Here is a 20,649-nt window from a genome sequence, read left to right as displayed (position 1 = left end):
CCAATCCCTCGGACGCAGTCATCTAGATTAGAGAGAGTTAGGTCGATGACCTCCTCCCTATTCCTAATTTTAAAGGTTGGATCATTACCCCTGTTACATATTCGTAAATTATATGATAAAATAAAATCGAATATAGACTCACCCCTTTTGTTGGTGTCCTTGCTGCACCATTGAAAATGGTGAGCGTTTGCGTCGCATCCCAGGATCACGTTGCAGGTACCCATCATATCATCGAGCAACCGTCGGACATCCAGGTTTGGTGGGTCTGGATCCTCAAAAGGCATGTATATGGATGACAGTAGCGTGGCCATCCCCGTACCATGCTCCAGCCTAACCGTGCACATGTCACCTTTGCTGTAATTAGATAGAAAGATTATATTTAAACTCTTTTTACCTACTATACAAGTCCTCACCTTGTCCCCCTCGGACGCGGCGAAAGATGTCGAAATTGGCGACGTTATAATACTTCTGAGGGGAAGGTATCCAAATTTGTTTTGCAGAAGCACTTTATAAACAGCTTTTACAAAGTAAGAAGTATCAGTCGGCTTTATAGAAAGAGATATACCCTCAGTCTGTGTGAATTGAAACTTAAATCTATGGGCGAATCCGCTACCGGTTACACAATCAGCATCATTTTCCCAATAATTATGTATTCAGGAGGTTTTCCAATTTTGTGGCCCGTTTTTGACGCACGACTTGCCGACAAACGCTCAAAAGTGTTGCGAAGGAGATTCGCAACGGATACTATTTTCAAAGTTAAACTGCATTTGGATGAGCAAAGTATGGACCAATTCGGTTACTTCCTTCCAGGGTTATCGTGCGCACAATTTTCCGAACATTTTTGAACTTTTGTGGGGGAGGTACCTGAAGAAGTGGACCGATATGGGTCATCTTCGAACTTAAACTAAGTTTGAACAAAATATTACGAACACCAAATTTTGGACCAATTGGCTAGACGTACAGACAGACCGACGGACGGACGGACATTGCTAAATCGACTCCAAATTGTCTGAAACGGATTTCATCCAAACATACTTGGGGTCTAAAACCATTATTTCGATGAGGCACATATGAATGTGTATTAGGGCTATAACCAAAAAAATACCACCACATAGCCGTGTAGAGCATGGAAAACTATTATGAAATACGGCGACAATTTTTCTCTATCGCGAAAAAAGTTTCCGCACCAAATGCATTGAAGTTCAGTAATGCATTTTTTAATTTTAGCTGTTATGACAACATATTTGCTTTTACTTAAAATTTTTATTTTTTTGTAATCTAATTTAAAATCATTATCAAAGCGCTCTGGACCAATTTGTTCTCAAATCGCGCCATTTCGGAGCATATTAGGAACTTTTGATACTATTGCAATTTTTGCTTTTTCTTTATAAACTCGTGAATTTTATGTTTATTTTTTTGTATCTACCGGACAAAAGAATATGGGGTCATTTGCAACGAAGTCGCGAAAGTTACAGGCTGTTTTTGTTGACTTTGCCTGTGAGAATCGTATATGTTTTTTACAAAAATACAACACCAGTACCACGTGGGGAATTTTGTCCTAATAATGAAAACGCGTTTCTAAGATCGATTCGGTGAAAAAAGTTTCCGCGACGACTGTAATTACTAAAACCCTTTTGATATTTTTTCTACTTACAATTTTAAATTTGCTTTGTTTGAAAAAATATTCATAGACAAAAATACAATTCTCACAGGCACAGTCATTAAAAACTGTCTGTAACTTTCGCGAATTTGTTGCAAATGACACCATATTCTCTTGTCCGGTAGGTACAATAAATATAAACATAAAATTCCCGAGTTTATAAAGAAAAAACAAAAATTGCAATAGTGCCAAAAATTCCTAAAATGCTCCGAAATCGCGCGATTTGAGAACAAATTGGTCCAGAACGCTTTGGTAATGATTTTAAATTAGATTACAAAAAAATAAAAAATTTAATTAAAAGCAAATATGTTGTCATAACAGCTAAAATTAAAAAATGCATTACTGAACTTCAATGCATTTGGTGCGGAAACTTTTTTCGCGATAGAGAAAAAATTACACCTTTTTTCATAATAGTTTTTCATGCTCTACACGGCTATGTGGTGGTATTTTTGATATTTGCAAAAAAGTGCAAAAAGTTATATCCCTAATGTGTATATTAGGGTTATGACTATTTTACAACCTCGTATCCCTGTATTAGATTTTGATTCGTTTTTACCTACGATTAGATAAAATCTTAATTATATGGTGATTCCGTAAAAACAGCATGCCCAAAGTCATTTGAAAGTTGTTATATATGAGCTTTTTGACAAACTTTTGAAGTTATTATAAGCAGATGTTTAACTAAAACAAGGCTTTGGAGCTACACGATATAACCAAAATGGCATAACATTTTGTTTCTCACTAATTTTATCATCATATCATTACATCATATAATCATATCATTTTCAATACTTATAGTACTTTTATATATAACAGGATTGAACAAACTCAATGGGTTTCAAATGTCAATTCCATTGCTTATACTTCAAATAAATCCTCAGTTTTGACTGTCGATTTTTCGGAAATATCGATAAATGTCAAACTGTCCACCAACCAAAAAATATTTTGTGGTTGCCTGATGACTGACAAAAATTAGCGGCCACACTGGCAAGCAATCGATTATTTGAGCACAACTGACAGTCAAAACTGATCGTGTGTACCCCACTTAAAAAAGGTTAACCCTACAAAAAGCTATAATATAAACATGGTTTTAAATGGAATGAACCTTATTTTAGGCACAAATAGGCAAAATTTCATTCATGTTTGAGAAAAAAGGTCAAAAAGTTATAACCCTAGTATATATACCCTCGTTAGCATAACTTCTGAAAGTTTAAAAACAGCTAGACGGAAAACGAAAGTGAGAACTTTCGATAAACCCGTTTTTTTTTTTGTAATACGAGGTACCTGAAGAAGTGGACCGATATGAGTTATCTTAGAACTTAAATTAAGTTTGAACAGAATATTACGAAAGCCAAAATTTGTACCGAATCGGCAGATCCGTTCGAGAGTTATTTTGCGCTCCAATCACTACACACGGTGTCATAATGGGTTTTTTTTGCAACTTTCAGGCTAAGGATGTATGGACTTGCCCCTGATGAAACTTGTACCGTCGTATGGAGGGCAGTGAATTCAAGTTGTAACAACAAAAATCAAAGCGATCCTCGAACTGGTCTTAAACTGAAATTTTCCGAAATTTTGTGTGTGAGGTACCCGAAGAAATTGACCAAATGAGTCCATATTGGAACCTCATATAAGTCTGAAATTTCACGATGCGCAAATTATGGACTAAATCGGTTACTACCTTCAAGAGTTATCGTGCGCACAAATTTTCAGAACATTTTCGAACTTTTGTGGGGGAAGTACCAAAAGGAGCGGACCGATATAACCCATCTTCTAATTTAAACTAAGTTTGGACAAAATATTACGAAAGCCAAATTTTGGACCGAATCTGTTGATCCGTTCGTGAGTTGTCGCGCGCTCCAGCCAGTCAGGCAGACAGACGGACGGTCAGGGCTAAATCAACTTCAAATTTTCTGAAACACATTTCGTCCAAACATACTTGGGGTCTAAAACCATTATTTCGATGAGGCGCATTTTGTCCGTATGAAAGTGTATATACCCACGTTAGCATAAATGCTGAGGGTATAAAAGTAGGATTTGTGTGATGCTCGGATGCTGTGATCCCGGATTGCCTGCTCCGAATTCTTTTGGTCTGTGCCGCGACGGAGGAAAACCTAGGACCAATTTATTTGTGCTCAGTTTGTCACATTCGCATCTGCACCCATATCCAGGCTTCGGTGAGATGCAATAGATGTCAGGAGTGGGTGCATCTAAGGGGTTGCTCCGTACTTATCCACGTGAGGGACTACGACAGGGACTATGTTGCTGCATGCTACGTGGATACAGTCCCCAGTGTGTCGTCATCGGATTACGAAACTCCCTCTTCTTCTGATTATGAAACTCCTCCGCAGCAACTGCACACGCAGCCTTTAACACCAGCCGTTGTTGTCCCAATCCAAGAAAATAGTAGATTTGATGAGTCGGAAGAACATCATGGTCGCGGCGGTGCAAGAAACCAAGCTCAACAACAACTGTAGCTTACAACGTTGTGATGGTTAAAACGTGTCATGGAAGGATCGCACCAGAAGGGGTAGGTGGAGGATTACCTTTCCTATTGCACCAGTCTGTCCAATACACACCTATCTCGCCTGTCTCTAATGACCCGTACATGGAATGTATGGGGGTAGCAGTCAGTTGTGAAACTGCCGTGATAGAGTTTCTGAACGTATACATCCCCCCGAGAAATAGCTGTATCTCAGATTACGAGCCTGACATTAGCCCGCTTTTGGAAGGTCATAATCGTCTGGTCCTGTGGGACTTTAATGTGCATCATGAGATGTGGCATTCGGCCCTCGGAAACGACCACGTTTGCACGGTCAATGAGGGCACCACTACCAGATTAGAGGAGAGCGTCATAGTTCGCCAGACATAACCATCGTGTCAACTGGTCTGTCAAACGATGTCAGTTGGTAACCCGTCATTTTCCTTGGATCAGACCATCTTTCCATAATTGTCTCCATTAGCAGACCACCCGATTTCATCACCTCTGAACGCCGTACGTACGTCGATCATAGGAAAGCTGATTGTCCGAGTTTCAGAGAGTTCACCAATCACCGCTTCAGAGAACTGTCCAATTCTTCTGATGTTCGGGTAGCGGAAAGGACGTTCCGAGACGTCATCACTGCTGCAGCCGCTCGTCATATCCCTGTTGATCGAATACCCGAAGTAAGACCTAACTTCCCAGCAGAGGCGACGGGATTAGCAAATGACCCCAGAGTCAGGGAGCTGACACTGGAAGTTAACAGGCTGGTCGGCGAATATAAGCGGAACAAGTGGTTAAATCTTCTGAAGAACTGCAACATTGGATCAGTCACTCTCGAACCCTGGAAGGATGGAAGATAGGACCTCAGTCACGTTTGGCGACGTTACGTTGACTGACCCGAAGAGGTGCGCAAGTTTTTTCAATCGACAGTTTGTCGAGCACCCGAGAGTGACAGGGCGAAGAGAAGAGTATTACGTCGCATTAGATCTCATCCTGCCGAGGATGAACCACCAAAGTTTACAATAGATGATGTTGCGAATGTCATCAGGAACGTTAAATCATCCAAAGCGTTGGGCCCTAATGAAATCTCCATGGTAATGCTGAAGCAGTTGGATGAGCCGGGAGTGGAGTATCTCACTAAAGTTCTCAACTTGTCGGTACCCACCCTCATTGTTCCCGATGTCTGGAAAATGGGCAAGGTGGTCCCGCTACGCAAACCAGGCAAGGATGCCAGCAAAAGTGTATCGTACAGGCCGATTTCGCTTTTGTCGCCCGTAGCAAAGACCCTTGAGGCCTTAGTCCTCCCCAGTATCAGGAATAGCTATCAAGATGCTGATTATCAGCATGGATTCCGTAAGCAGCACATCACGACAACAGCGCTGCACGCATTTCCACATATATTTGTTAAGGACTCAACCAGAGACAGCCGTGTGATAGAACAGTGATGGTGGCGCTTGACTTATGAAAAGCATTTGATACAGTCAGGCACCCCCCCCCCCCCCCCCTGTTTGAGGACATTGAGCAGACAATCCTCCGGCCAAGCTTGAAACGTTGGATGGTCAACTATATGTGTGACATCAAGAAACTTAATATATCCTTTGATGAAATAAAAACATATTGTAATGATAGAAATAAGTGGAAACATCTTGTAAACCCTATGTTCCCTAAAGGAGTAATAAAGGGAAAAATTGGGCAAAATATCGACAATCGGGTTTTACCGTTCTACAATTCTCGGCTTGAATCCTCCAACGAAGACTTAAACCTTATTTAAAACTTCCCTGTACCGAAAAAATTTTTGGAGAAAAGTTTTCAAGCCTTTACGTACGAGTAGACAAAATACCACATTTCAGCCATTTCGGTGGGATAAAGAACGTAAAATCGGACCGATTTAATTTATATATCTATTTATATATTGATATTTATTTATTTATTTCATATTTATTCTGACATTTTAATATTAGTCGACCTTTACAAAATGAATAGCTTCTTTGTGGCTCCCATTTTCACAAATATTTCGCTACTATCCGATCATGATTGCGACCAAATTCCACTGACCGACGGACGGTAGGATATACATAGCACGATTGACGCACTTCCTCGACACATTCGTTTTGGTATACAATAAAGTGGCTCGACCATTTTTACTTCGAGTTTAATAAGCTTTTGGCACAATTTCTCTCTCGACATAGTGGTGTAAGGCAACAAAGTGACAAGTTAACATAGCCAATTATTCACCATTGTCAAAACTAAGTAATAATAAATTTAGTGGCTTTCGGAAAAAATTGTACACTAGCATGCTTAAATGGACGGTCATTTAAGGCCTAACTCCACGAAACCATAATTCCAGTGAGTCTATCTAAAACTACGTCTCAACTGGTAGAAACGATGAGAAATATGATGAACATATAGAAACGCCGAAATGATAGGTTAATATCCTAACAACCACCTACCCTAAATGTTCCAAAAATGTTTGCCTCATATTTTCTTTTAGATTATTTTAAGTTCCACGATAAAAATATCAGTGTTTTTAGTAAATTTGTTAAGTAAACGTTTTCATGTGTTTTTGTGTTCATTAAGTATTTCGTCAAAAGTTGCCAAAAAGTGAAAAAAATTATCTTTTTTTTAATTTCATTAAAAATCAAACAACAATAAATCATAACTCACCTTCTTAAATTTTCAATCAATATTCTTGTCTTGTTGTTGTGTTCATTTGTTACCAAAAAAATATTAAAAACAAAAAACAACAAGTGGTAGCATATTCGTGGAAGCGCCTAGAGCTAATCGACGCCGAAGCTTTTATAATTTCTTTTTGCGACATCAGGATGCAGTTGATGATAGTTTAACATCACCATCAGTGCATAGAAAAAGTAATTATTTTTCAGAATTATCTCAAAAACCAAAACAAAGAACATATAATTTTCTTTTAAATGTTAACCCATTTAAGATCACATTACACCTTATCCCACCCACCACCAATCACATGCAGTGTATAGAACACCATTGTTGAGAAAAAATTAAAGAAAAACAACACACGCTTGCTTTTTTGTATACCACCTACAATTTTACCAATCGTTCATTGATACGCATTAAGACATTAACATATTTTTGGCTTAGTAATCTATCCATCCATCATCCATTCATGGCAAATAAACAATTTTTGTGTACAAAATCCGCCACACCCTCCACACAACTCAAACAACACAACAACATTCCATGCATTTTTGTGATAAACCCGCTTGTAAATATCCCATATTGATGTATTTTGAATAAAAAATTTAAACCAGTTAAATGTTTGAAAAAAAAAAAAACGCCAGAAAAGAATACCCCAATACTAACAACAATGCATTTTCTCTAAATATTTTTCTTAATAATTACATTTTATTTTAACAATGTGTTTTTTTTCTTTCATTCAACTCTCTCTCTCTCTTCCTTTCTTTTTGTAAATCTTCCTATTTGTTGTTGTTCTTTTTCTGTGGATGTTTGTTACAACGTTAACGTAAATGTTAAACTTCCTTAAACGAACCACCACCACCATCCCAAATAAATTTAAATAAAACACTGTGGTCATATTTTACTCCAAATCCAAATTAATTTGAAAAAAAAAATAAAAATTATATTACATCAACCCCTCCTCGCCCTTCATCTCAAAACAACAACAACAAAAAACAATCAAACATAAAACCGACACTAATTTAGGCATCTCGCCCACAACAGCCGCTATCTCCTCCACCACCTCCCTCGCCACAACATTAGCCGACAACACAACAACTATCGCCTCTTTGGATGCCAAACAAAGTAACCTCCAACAAACGGTAGTCACGCCCACACGAAAACGAGCTACGAGTTTTATACGTAAAAAACCACCCCTAGAAAGAGGTTTGTCAGCACAAAGCGCTTTAAGAGTTAACAAAAATGCTTTTGTCTGTATGTGTGTTGATGTTTTTGCGACCCTGGAACCAGCGATCACTAACCAATTGTTTTTCTCTTTACATTTCTTTTCATCATGATTGATTTGTTAATTTGGAACAAATTCGAACTCTTACTCAAAACCACACAGCTGAGGGTCCAACACCTGAAGTCATTGTAACAAAACCATCACCAGATCAAACTGCATTGCCGCTGGGTTTAAGACCGGAAAATTCAACATTGGTTCATGTATTGGTGCATCGTGAAAGTGAGGAATATAAGGAGGAGGATGAAGAAGCGACACAGGCCTCACCATCGATAGGTAAGATAATATAAAAGAAATATTAGAAATCTTTCTAAAGGTGCGGTGGCGTATACAGCGTGGTGACGTAATGTATACGCATTGTAGATACCTTTATAAATTTGGGCTAAGATCATTAATTATACACTCAGCCTTTAGGCTAGAAGGGTATATGGCGAAAACCAAAAATGTTTTACAATCGATGAATCCGAGTTTCACCCATTCAGAATTCTTTAAAATGAAGTGTTTTAGGAGGAATCCCATAAGGTCGACCATTAAAATTAATTTACGTGGAAGCTGTGTTGGCATCAATGTAGAAAAATAGGTAAAAATGGGTTGAAGCCAACAAGTTTTTTTATGCTCCCTTCCGATTTCTGGCTTAACCTTACATTTTATAGACATATGCCCAAAGAAAGACTCAAAGAATACTTCATGGGCAATATGATACTAGTGTATCTTTTTTCGATATATCCACTGCATCCACCTAAAATTGATGCTGACATTTTGAAGCCGGAATTTCGGGGTTTTTTGAATTTTTTTAATAATTCGGACGCGCAACAATATAATATTCAAAACTAATAATGAGTGTGCTCCTTACAGCATCGTAGTAATTGAAGTCTAAAGGCCAATATTTGATGCGTGAATTTTTTTAAAAAACCTATTTTTTGCGTTTAAAATTTACAAGTGTCATTCAGTTTCCTTTGAACCAGACGTGAATTTAGTTTTTTTTTACACGGCGGATCTAATGAGCCCATCCGCGAATCCATCCACTAAAACCGCGGATATAGATAACCTGAAAATAGGAAAATCAGCAAAAATTTATTTTGACAAATCCGCGTACTAATCCGCGATTTTCTTTAAAATCTTTTACTTAAACGGAATCCTTTATATGCGATTATAATATGTATTTGAGAAAACGAGTGTCATAAATTACAGAGATTCGCCAGTAATATGGGTTTTTTACCAAAAATAGAATGTGAAGGCACATCCGCGGTTCTTGAAGAATCTGTTTGAAATATGTGTATATAGATGTATTTTTGATGGGTGCTACTGAAACCGGATGCGCATCAAAATCGTATGCAAATTGCGCGATTTTTACCCACTTTAATGTTTTTTGCATTGTGTGATGCAACTGGCGGCACACTTTGACCGCTGAGTGAAGCATCGAAATATGCATAGATATTGAAAGAGATTGATTCGCTTGATGCGCATGAACTGATTTTAACTAATTCGCGAATAATAGGCTTTTTAATTTCCACATTTTTGAATGATTGTAATTTCAATATTATTCTTAATTTCCTATCCTTATAAGTTATCACAGTAAGCAAATCAGATTTCACGATGGTAAACCATATTTCTTGATTAAGTTTTAGCAGTACACATTAATTATTGTATGGGATTTTAGCGAAATAGTTGGAGAACTCCCAAATATTTTTTCTAATTTTTCGAATCAAACCAAAAATTATATTTGCAACAATGTTTTCCAACAAAAAGTTTTTCTCGTTTGTTGTTGCTATAATATGCAATTTATGTACCCAATCTCTATAAATTTGGTATCATATTTTTCTACGCATTGCCTAGATTCCACAAATATTTTTTAATTTATTTTTTGAGGGTTTGTACGGATTCTGGGACAGGATAATTTGGATTTTTTTTTGTATTATTTGTTGATTTTCCGCGAAAAAATAATAAATTTAATAACTATTTAAACATCTACGAATAGATATGGAATGCTGTTAACGATTTATTCACACATTTTCTCATAACAACAAATAAGATATTTTTAAATATTTTTTTCTTTATATGAGAATAAAAACCGCTATAACTTTTGCGCGCATCGTCCAATTTTGTGAACGCGAACAGATTTGAAACCAGAATTTTTTTAATTTTTTTCAAATGGAATTGCAAATGATTTTTGTTCTTCGCCATATACACTTTGATACGAAAAATGTCTGTCTGTCTGTCTGGCTTGTGTGCACGATAACTCTCGAAAAGTTCAACCGATTCGAACCAAATTTTGGGTATCGTAATATTTTGTCCAAACTTAGTTTAAGTTCGAAGATGGGCCATATCGGTCCACTCCTTCTGGTACCTCCCCCACAAAAGTTCAAAATTTGTCTGTAAAATGGTCTGAACGATAACTCTCGAAGGGAGCAATCGATTTGGTCAAAACTTTGCACATCGTATTATTCCTTCCAGATATAGATCTGGTTCAAATATGATCTATATCTGTCCACTCCTTCGGGTACCTCCCACACAAAATTCGGATAAAGTGAAGTTTAAGGGATCCTCTCGGATGGTTCTGCAATTTTTTTCAGTAAGTTTTCTGTGCTGCTCCCTTTATGACGGTACAATTTTTTTTCTTGCTGAAGTCCATACTTCCTGAGATATTGGCCTAAAAGCTCCAAGAAACCCTGACGGTACCAACCAAAATGGCAAATCCGCAAGATAATCCTCGTAGGGAATTTCTGATTGGTGCAAGCTTTGCACATCGTATGATTTCATCCAGTCATGTATCAGGTTGGAATATGGATTTTATCGGTCCACTCCTTCGAGTACCTCCCACACAAAATTCGGATAAAGTGAAGTTTAAGAGCTCCTCACGGATCGTTTTGAATTTTTTTCAGTAAGTTTTTTTTTGTGGCTCGCTGTACGACTGTAAAATTTTTTGGCGAAGTAAGTCAATAATTCCTGAGATATTGGCCTAAAAGCTCCAAGAAACCCTGACAGCACCAACCAAAATGGCAAATCCGCAAGATAATCCTCGCAGGGAGTTTTTGATTGATGCAGGCTTTGCACATCGTATTATTTCATCTAGTCCAGTATGGAATGGAAATATAGACTATATCGGTCCACTACTTCGGTAACCTCCCACACAAAATTCGGATAAAGTGAAGTTTAGGAGCTCCTCTCGCATCGTTTTGACTATTTTCTTCAGTAGATTGTTGGAGCTGCCTCATTTACAATGGTATATTTTGTTCTGGAGTAAGTCAATACTTCCTAAGATAATGGCCCAAAAGCTTCAAACCCCTGTCGGATATTGTGCAAGATAACTCTAAAACTTTTCCAAAAAATTTCTTTCAAACTTATTTGAACATAATTTAAGATTTTGAGTCCTTTTTGAGGAAGTTTAGTTGCCAAAAATGTTTGCCCACGTTACGGTACCTACAGATTTTAAAGCAAACTCGTGATATAAAATCAATATATTTTATATACGGCATAATTACTGTGTTTGGTTTTGTTGTTTTTTCTTAGTCAGTGGCTGAGGGTATTTCTCCGTAAGCATAGCTGACTGATACGTACTTACTTGTTTTTTTAATAACATCTTGCGAATACTACATGACCAGTGGTTATACCTTCAGCATTTATGCTAAGGAGGGTATATGGTAAAAACCTATAATGTTTTACAATCCATGAATCGGAGTTTCACCCTTTCAGAATTCGCGAACTGTTAACATATTTTATATAGTATGACTGAAATTCTTTAAATTGAAGTATTTTAGGAGGGATCCCATAATGTCGACCATTAAAATTAATTTACGTGAAAGCTGTGTTGGGATCAATGTAGAAAAATGGGCTGAAGCCAAAAAGTTTTTGGCTCCTTATTAGGCCGGGGCGATTTGAAAACCTTAATGAGCCCTTCGCGTTTCTGATTCCTGGGATTGAACTGAGCAAAAAAGTCCACTGGAACATATATCTACCGTGAAAATCGAGCCTCCCGATTTTGACTTTATGTTTTTTTTGGCTTTTTTTGGATATTTTGGCATATAACATCCAAACCATTGAGATTTTCGATCAAACACAAAGACAAACATTGTAGCCAAGACAGTAATTGAAAACTCTCTAATACATCGCAAAAGCATTGGAACGCTCCTTCAGGCAGTTTTGGCCTTAAGAATGTGTAAACTTTTCGGAAAATGTCGATAAATGACATTGTGCTACAAAATTTGACCCGAAAAATATTCAAGTGTTCTGATGCAAAATTCCATCGTGTTGGGATCCATGGAGAACGAAAATGCCTTTACTTCGTTTGGGTCACTTCGTTTTATTTTTTTTATAACAGTAAAAGTAGTGAACATCTGAGTTTCTTATATTTTCAAATTTAAACGGGCATATCTTATTTTTTCCACAACGGATTTCTTTTGATCCCTCTTCCTTTTAAAGGGGTGAATAATATCTTTTGAATAAGCTACTATTATTTTAAATCGGTTAACAAGTGGCTAAGTTATAGTGGTTTAAGTCTGAAAACCCCCACAAAAAAACCTATAACTGAATTTCTCATAATTTGACAAATCCGCGTACTAAGACTCGATTTTTTTTGAAAATTTTTACATATATGGAATCTTTTATGCGCGCTTATATTTACATTTACATTACATTGTCTAGATTCTGTAGATATATTTAATTTATTTTTTAGAGGTTTGTACGGACTCTGGGACAGGATAATTTTATTTATTCATGATTTTTTTAATATTTGTTGATTTTTCGCGAAAATAGGTATAAGTTTATTAAATGTTTAAACATCTACGAATAGATATGGAATGCTGTTAGCGATTTATGCATGCATTTTCACAGAAAAATAAATAGGACATTTTTAAATACGCATTCTTTAAATGAGAATGAAAACCGCAACAAATTTTGCGAGCATTGGACAATTTTGTGAACGCAAACGGATTTGAAACCAATTTTTTTTCTCGCAAAAATTATTTTAATTTTTTTTTTCAAATGTAATAGCAAACCATACCATATACACATGACTGGAGCGTACGATAACTCTGGAACGGAAAATTAGTTTAAGTTCGAAGATGGGCCACATCGGTCCACTTTGCACATCGTTATATTTCTAGCAGACATAAATCAAGTTCGAATATGGACTATATCGATCCCCCCCTTCGGGTACCTCAAACACAAAATTCGGAAAAAGTGAAGTTTTAGAGCTCCTTTCGCATAGTTTTGATTCTTTTTCCAGTAGGTTGTTTCGGGAGTATGTCTATACTTCCTAAGGTATGGTCCAAAAGCTCCAAAACCCTGTCGGCACATATGGCTATTGTGCAAGATAACTTTAAAACTTTTTCAAATTTTTTTCCAAACTGTTTTTTTTTTTTTGGCGGTGGCTGAGGTTATATTTCGGTCAGCACAGCTGACTGATACATTCTTACTTGTTCTTGTAACAACTGATATTCGCTGCCCCCATTACACCGCACAGTGTCACGACCGTGGACAAAAATGGTCAAAATCAAGTACTTCGGAATACAAATTTATTGATGAGAATTGATAGTAAACATTTTAAATTGAAAGAATTTGAATTTTGTTACTGATTTGTCAAGTAGATTTTTCCATGTTCAAATCCGATAATTGTTGGAAATATGTATTTTTGTCCTTATTTTACTAAAATTAATAACTTTTATTACGCTTCAATAATTTAATATTTAAAGTAATTTATCGTTCCAAAATAAATTTTTAAGATTGCTTTGGATGTAATAAACACATATTTAATTTTGTTTGGGAGTAAATACCCAGCAAAATGTTCGATGCCAAAGATGTCAGTCAATCATGGGTGCAAGTGATCTGGCATGTCATCTTTTCAGCATCTTCATCGATGAATGTTATATGAGAGTGGACCCCAAAAGATGCTATTCATTTTTCGATCCAAAGCATGTCATTTACACCAATGCTTTGACATGTAATTTTCACCAATGCTTTGGCATGTCATTTCCCCCAATGTTTTGGTATGTCAGTTTTACCAACCCAAATTTTGCTGGGTAGTGATCATATGGTGTTTACAGCAACCCAAGTCTGTGGTACTTAGTACACCGATTTTGTGAACCAAATTTTAAAATTAGTGGAGGGGGAAAATTGTATAAAAGTGTATATCGATATTATTTGCTATTTGAGTTGCGAAAAATGAGTACTTTAAATGTATAAAGGTTCCAGCTGCAGAGGTTTGCAGACGAACATGTTATTTCTCTTTTTCAGTGACCACCTCACTCTGGGGTTAACTCCTTTTTTTAAGAGAGCGTTTTGGGGTGTTGGCTATAGCTCGAAAACGAATGGACCGATCTTCATATATTTTTGGTAAGCTTATTAAGTACGTAATAATTTTGCTTTTGAACGAGAGGCTTTTAAAAATATCAATTAAAAAAAATGGTGAACAGCGAAAGTCAAAATTCTAAAAACGTTTTAAAGGAAAAACCTCATATTTAAAGATAAGAGTATGATGTATTATATAAATTCACAAAAAATATGAAGACTGAACACCAAATTTCAGTAATTTCGGGTGGATATTGAGACCACAACCTTAAAAATAGCGAAAATAGGGAGGTACGGTTCTATGGAGGCTATATGAAGACGAGGACCTATACCGAAAGAATTCAGGTGGAAAGCTACAAACCCCCATTTCGGTGTGATAATGAGGCTGAAACCTTCAAAATACCGAAAATCGGGAGGTACCGTCCTATGGGGGCTATATGAAGGCGTGGACCTATACAGACAAACTTCAAGGTGAAAGTTTTATACTCTCAACGAAGACTAAATACCAAATTTCAGCAAGTTCGGTGTAATAATGAGGCCAAAAGCTTCAAAATACCGAAAATCGGGAGGTACCGTTCTATGGGTGCTATATCAAAACGTGGACTTACACCCATAATTCCCTGTTGGAATGTTTTATACCTCTGTCGAAGACTAAACACCAAATTTCAGTCATTCCGGTTGGTCATTGTGACTAAAACTTACAGAATACTAAAAATCGGGAGTTACGGTTCTATGGGGGCTATAAAAAAGCGTGAACCGACCATCCCATTTTTTGTCCTGGAGATTGTAAGTCAATAATAAGTACGTATACCAAAATGGGTGCACCTACGATAACTCCTTCTGTTTTTGGCCACATTGTGCGCCGGTGCAACTTTTTTCAGGGCAAGTTCAAACTTCATGAGAAAATGCCCCGAAAGCTTAAAAAACCGCTTAGGCACCATGTGTAGTGGACCATGTGTAGTGGCGCACGATAACTCTCCAACGGATAAACCAATTCGATCCAAAATTTGACAGTCGTAATATTTTGCGCAAAGTTAAATCATGTTCAAAAATGTTCATTCATTTTCATACATCAGGTTATAATATGGACTATACGAGTATATGTCAACTCCCTCGGAAAAATGCAGCTTAAGACCTCTTCTCGAATCGTTTTGATTTTTCTTGCAACAGGTTGCACTCAAAGCCCCTATTACGATGGTACACGCTTTTTTATGTGACAAGTACATACATCTTGAGAAAATGACCTACGGCCAGCGTATGTAGTGGCTGGTGCGCACGACAACTCTCGAACCGAATACTGCGTTTGTCCACACTTTGCATATCGTAATATTTCTTCGAATATTAGATACAATTCGAAGGTACTGTTTATAGGTCTACTTTTTCCGGTACCTCCCCTACAAAAGTTCGAAAATATTTGCTAAAATGGTACGCGCGATATCTCATAAACGTAGCAACCGATTTGGACCAAACTCGAAATACTGTGGCCAAACTTAGCTTATGTTCAAAAGTTGTTTACAACGATAACATGTTTTTTGTGGGCAAGTCCATGTTTTCTGTTTTTAGTTTTAGTTTTTTATTAAAAAGATCTGATACTTTTATGCAACGGAGTCGCTTTAACCACGACCGTCCGTCTGCCTGGTTGATGCGCACGGTGACTCACGCAAAGAGCAATCAATCCATTTATTAATTCTGAAATTAGATTAAGAAGTGGGGCTATATAGGACAAAAATCTCAACATTTTTAGTGCTGACGAACCCCGTAAATAAGGTGCTGATGAGCTTGAAAAGTACAAGTTCTTACGGGATGTGCTAAAGAAGCAAAAGGTCGTCTTAACATTGGTTGTCAGAAGCCAAAAAATGTTGTCTTCATATTTACCCCGTTGAATCAAGTTATTCAATAATTCGGAGAAAAGTCACATTCTTCAACATCAGTCTTACCTCTGGCTTTTGGAGACGTCCTCCTAGAACGACCTGACTTTAACATTAAAATTATTCTGGTAAATTTTATGGAAGCAGAGAGTCGATTTCATCGGAGCAGACGGTTGTCTCTCAGAAGACTTCATCCACTTCACGACCACTGATCGTGGTTTTGGTTTGGTCAACTGCTGACTCGTTGCCTTTGAACAAGTCGACGCTATCAAAGACTTAGCGATATTCCACCTGCTCGGGTTTATACCTATGATGGTTGGTTTCTCTCTGCCCATCAGCTACTTCACCTATATTACATTGGCGTAGAGTTTAGGAGATGCGAAAGCTGAGAAGCCAACGAAATCATTTCAGACTTTGCCTTTTTTGGTTACGTCGTATCCTTTTCAGAGGGCAGCGACATAGCCACATTAGTCGAGGACTTTCTTCTTGAGATGATATGTGGTCTGATGGCCTCGACACCAAACCTTCTCAGAATGTGACTGTGCCATTACATTCAAATCCACACCTTCTTAGGTTGCAATTCATTCGCCCTAAAGCAGAAGTCTCGACGTGCAATTGTCATGGAATTTCTCTGATAGACAGTTCTCTTTTAGCAAGATGAGGATAGTCCTTTCGAACTTCCTCACAATCTTAAGGTGTCATTATATCAGCTGAAATTTCCTCTTGATCATACTTTTCTATTCATTTTTAATGTATCGACCGTAGAAAGTCTGGACGTGGGTTAATTCTGCACTTATAATGCAATTTCCCTGATAGACAGTTCTCTATTAGCAAGATGAGGATAGTCCTTTCGAACTTCCTCACAATCTTAAGGTGTCATTATATCAGCTGAAATTTCCTTTTGATGATACCAAGGCCTACAGAAGGTCGGCCATTCAGAGTTCTGTTAACAACTTTTGACAACAAACATAATACATAGATTGTTCATTATTGTGATTTGATTTCCTTTGTATTTTATGTCACAATAAAGTATTTGACAGCAAATTAAATAGTCAGGGCTAACTAGTTTGGTTTGGACTGTGGATGATACTTTTCTATTCATTTTTAATGTATCGACTTTTCTATTCATTTTTAATGTATCCACTGTTGTTTTTTGACTTGGCACTTTTGGAGGTTGGTCCACATTTGTGGTGGACGAGTCTCCCTTACCACCTTCCTCCTCCAATGCTTTCTGCCTAAGAGGCAATGACTTGGTATTTGTATTCTTTGGTATTCTTTCTGGGCGTATGGGGCAAAATATTCTGACTTGAAGTGGAAACTTGGAAGTGTCCATAACTTTCTCTTCGCCCGTTAGCTATACGTCTTTTAAGATGTTGTCCCGGAAGCCCTCTTTCCTGAAACTTTGGAGGACTTTCACGCGATAGCTTGAACTACTGGTGTCTATCAATCCCACGGCGGTGGGGTTTTCGATACCGGACTGGCCCGTTTTTCGGTCGGTGGCTGCCACACATTACATTACATTTTTGTTTTTATATCGTTTTTCTGTGTTGGGAGCAGGTGCGTATCGGGACGGGGAAAAGTCCAGGGCCAATATGGATGTGCTCGGTTTGTCACATCCGCATCCACCACACACACACTTCGGTGAGACACAATAGATGTCTAGAGTGGGTACACCCCAAGGGTAACTTCGTACTCGTTCATGTGAGGGACTACGTCAGGGTACTATGTTGCTTCATGCTGCGAAAACACAGCCCCCAGCGAGTCGTCGATGACGACGTCCACCCAACAGCACACGCAACACATAACACCAGTTGCTGCTGTTCCAATTCCTGAAAATGAATATATTATTTCTTCCGTATAAAGGGAAAAAGCAAATGCTAGGTGCCGTATACGTTATGATAACATTTATAAGCACCAATGTCCGGTACAATTTAAAATATTTTGAATATTTGAGTGATTTTGAATTCTTATGGTTTAAGGTAATTACGGGTTGGCTGACCGAATTTAACCCTGTTTTCACATGTTCTTGTCTAAATTGACAGGTTTTGATGAGTTATCATTAATTTTTTATTTAATTAAGATTATTTATTTATAATTAATTTTATTCATTTATTTTATATCTTCCAGCAGAAAAACCAAAACCACCGCAAATACGAATAAGTCCAGGAGCCGATGATATCGGCTTGGACACAATGCAACCATCCATTGTGCAAATAATGATTGAATCACCCAAAGATCCACCTCGGGGAGATTTTTCTGCAGAATTTGAGATGTCGCAGCAGCAGCAGCAGACACCAATTGTTCCACCACCACCCATACCTGAGGCACCAGTAATCGAAGAACCCATCGATGTTAATATTCAAGGCGATACATCGAAAGTATTCTACGATTATGATCCAGATGAAGCAAATGAAATTGTAATACTAGAAACGTTAGCCGAAGAATCCCCAAAATCTGAGGATATTCCAATGACAGCACTGCCAGAAATACCAGTGCCAATGATATTAGCAAAGGATACCACGATTGGTACTGGACAAGAAACTATTGTCACCAGCAGCAGTTCGACAACAACAGCAACAGGGACAAGTGCAACAACTCCAATGACAATGCCAAGTAGTAGTGAAGAGGATCAGCAGGATCCCCCACTACCGCCAAACGTGGCGACAGGCAGCACCATCCCCACATCGACATCATCGTCATCGACCTCATCGAATGAAGATGGTGACAAGAACAGATGACATTCACCTCGCACAGCAACTGTGCCCAAGAGCAGCAGTTCCAGCTCAAGCACCAGTTGCTGTAGTTCAGCACATCAGACAACAAGTTACAGTTCAACAGGTACAGAGAACAAAGATGATGGTGGTGACAAGGATAAAACTGATGAAGATAATCGCCGGAAAAAAGGTGATGGCCCACAGCAATACAGTTGACAACCACGTATCTGAGTAGAACTGTATCTGTGTGGCAGCCAGGTTAATGCTAAAGGCAGCTATGACCAAAACTCCTTATATAGCAATAAACAATACGATTCCATATTAAAAATCTTGTTAAAGTTTTTCTATTAAACAAACAAACAAAACCAAAAAACGTAGCCTGTCTTCTACATCGTAATGAATATTTATATAATAATTATAATAACGAAGATTATCAGGATGATGATGAAGATGTTAAAAAAATTCCCTTTTGAAGTTAGAAGAAATAAAAAGCAATCAATTTCAATATGAAATGAAGGTATACTCCAAACAAATATATATAAAACACAGCAACAACCACAACAACATGTATTACTTCTACATTTATATATAGCATGGAAAACGAATGTTAACATTTAAAACAAAACAAAACAAACAATATCATTAAATAGAGAAAACTGACAAAATCAACACAAATTCCCAAACATTTAATAGAAATTCCATAGAAAAGAAAACAGAAAAAATCGAAGAACTTAACATAGAACCTTATTTTGTATTCCAATTCCAATGCGTAAAATAAGAAAAAAAAACTAAAAGCAAAAATAGAAAATACAAATTCCAAATTTATAAAACAAAAACAACAATAATTGTTAAAACTTCCTTTCGTGAAATGTGAGTGTCTATATATGAATATATGTAAAAGGCGAACAGTTGTTTTTTCTATTATTAAACTAAATATTTAAGAATCTTAGAGTATATATCATCTAGTTTAATTTAGATATTCTATATACATACATATATAATTATAGAGAATTTATTCTCTATTGTTCGACAACAACAGCAACAGGGACAAGTGCAACAACTCCAATGACAATGCCAAGTAGTAGTGAAGAGGATCAGCAGGATCCCCCACTACCGCCAAACGTGGCGACAGGCAGCACCATCCCCACATCGACATCATCGTCATCGACCTCATCGAATGAAGATGGTGACAAGAACAGATGACATTCACCTCGCACAGCAACTGTGCCCAAGAGCAGCAGTTCCAGCTCAAGCACCAGTTGCTGTAGTTCAGCACATCAGACAACAAGTTACAGTTCAACAGGTACAGAGAACAAAGATGATGGTGGTGACAAGGATAAAACTGATGAAGATAATCGCCGGAAAAAAGGTGATGGCCCACAGCAATACAGTTGACAACCACGTATCTGAGTAGAACTGTATCTGTGTGGCAGCCAGGTTAATGCTAAAGGCAGCTATGACCAAAACTCCTTATATAGCAATAAACAATACGATTCCATATTAAAAATCTTGTTAAAGTTTTTCTATTAAACAAACAAACAAAACCAAAAAACGTAGCCTGTCTTCTACATCGTAATGAATATTTATATAATAATTATAATAACGAAGATTATCAGGATGATGATGAAGATGTTAAAAAAATTCCCTTTTGAAGTTAGAAGAAATAAAAAGCAATCAATTTCAATATG

The 20,649-nt window shown here is 37.3% G+C and overlaps 1 protein-coding gene across 1 annotated transcript in view; it reads left to right on the top strand.

Annotated features, from left to right (window-relative positions):
• NaCP60E (Na channel protein 60E) overlaps positions 1-19,797 on the top strand; it is an 898,928-nt gene extending 879,131 nt beyond the window's left edge. The window contains exons 30-32 of the mRNA XM_073956139.1: positions 7,839-8,066; positions 8,200-8,370; positions 18,375-19,797. Of these exons, the coding sequence (XP_073812240.1) occupies positions 7,839-8,066; positions 8,200-8,370; positions 18,375-18,985 (1,010 nt within the window). The 3' untranslated portion in view covers positions 18,986-19,797. The remainder of the gene's footprint in view (positions 1-7,838; positions 8,067-8,199; positions 8,371-18,374) is intronic.
• Positions 19,798-20,649: the final 852 nt, after the last annotated feature.

Source organism: Musca autumnalis, unplaced genomic scaffold (assembly GCF_047663935.1).
Source record: "Musca autumnalis isolate F117 unplaced genomic scaffold, ASM4766393v1 scaffold_5, whole genome shotgun sequence".
NCBI classification, from domain to species: Eukaryota; Metazoa; Arthropoda; class Insecta; order Diptera; family Muscidae; genus Musca; species Musca autumnalis.
This window is presented reverse-complemented; position numbering and strand designations above follow the sequence as displayed.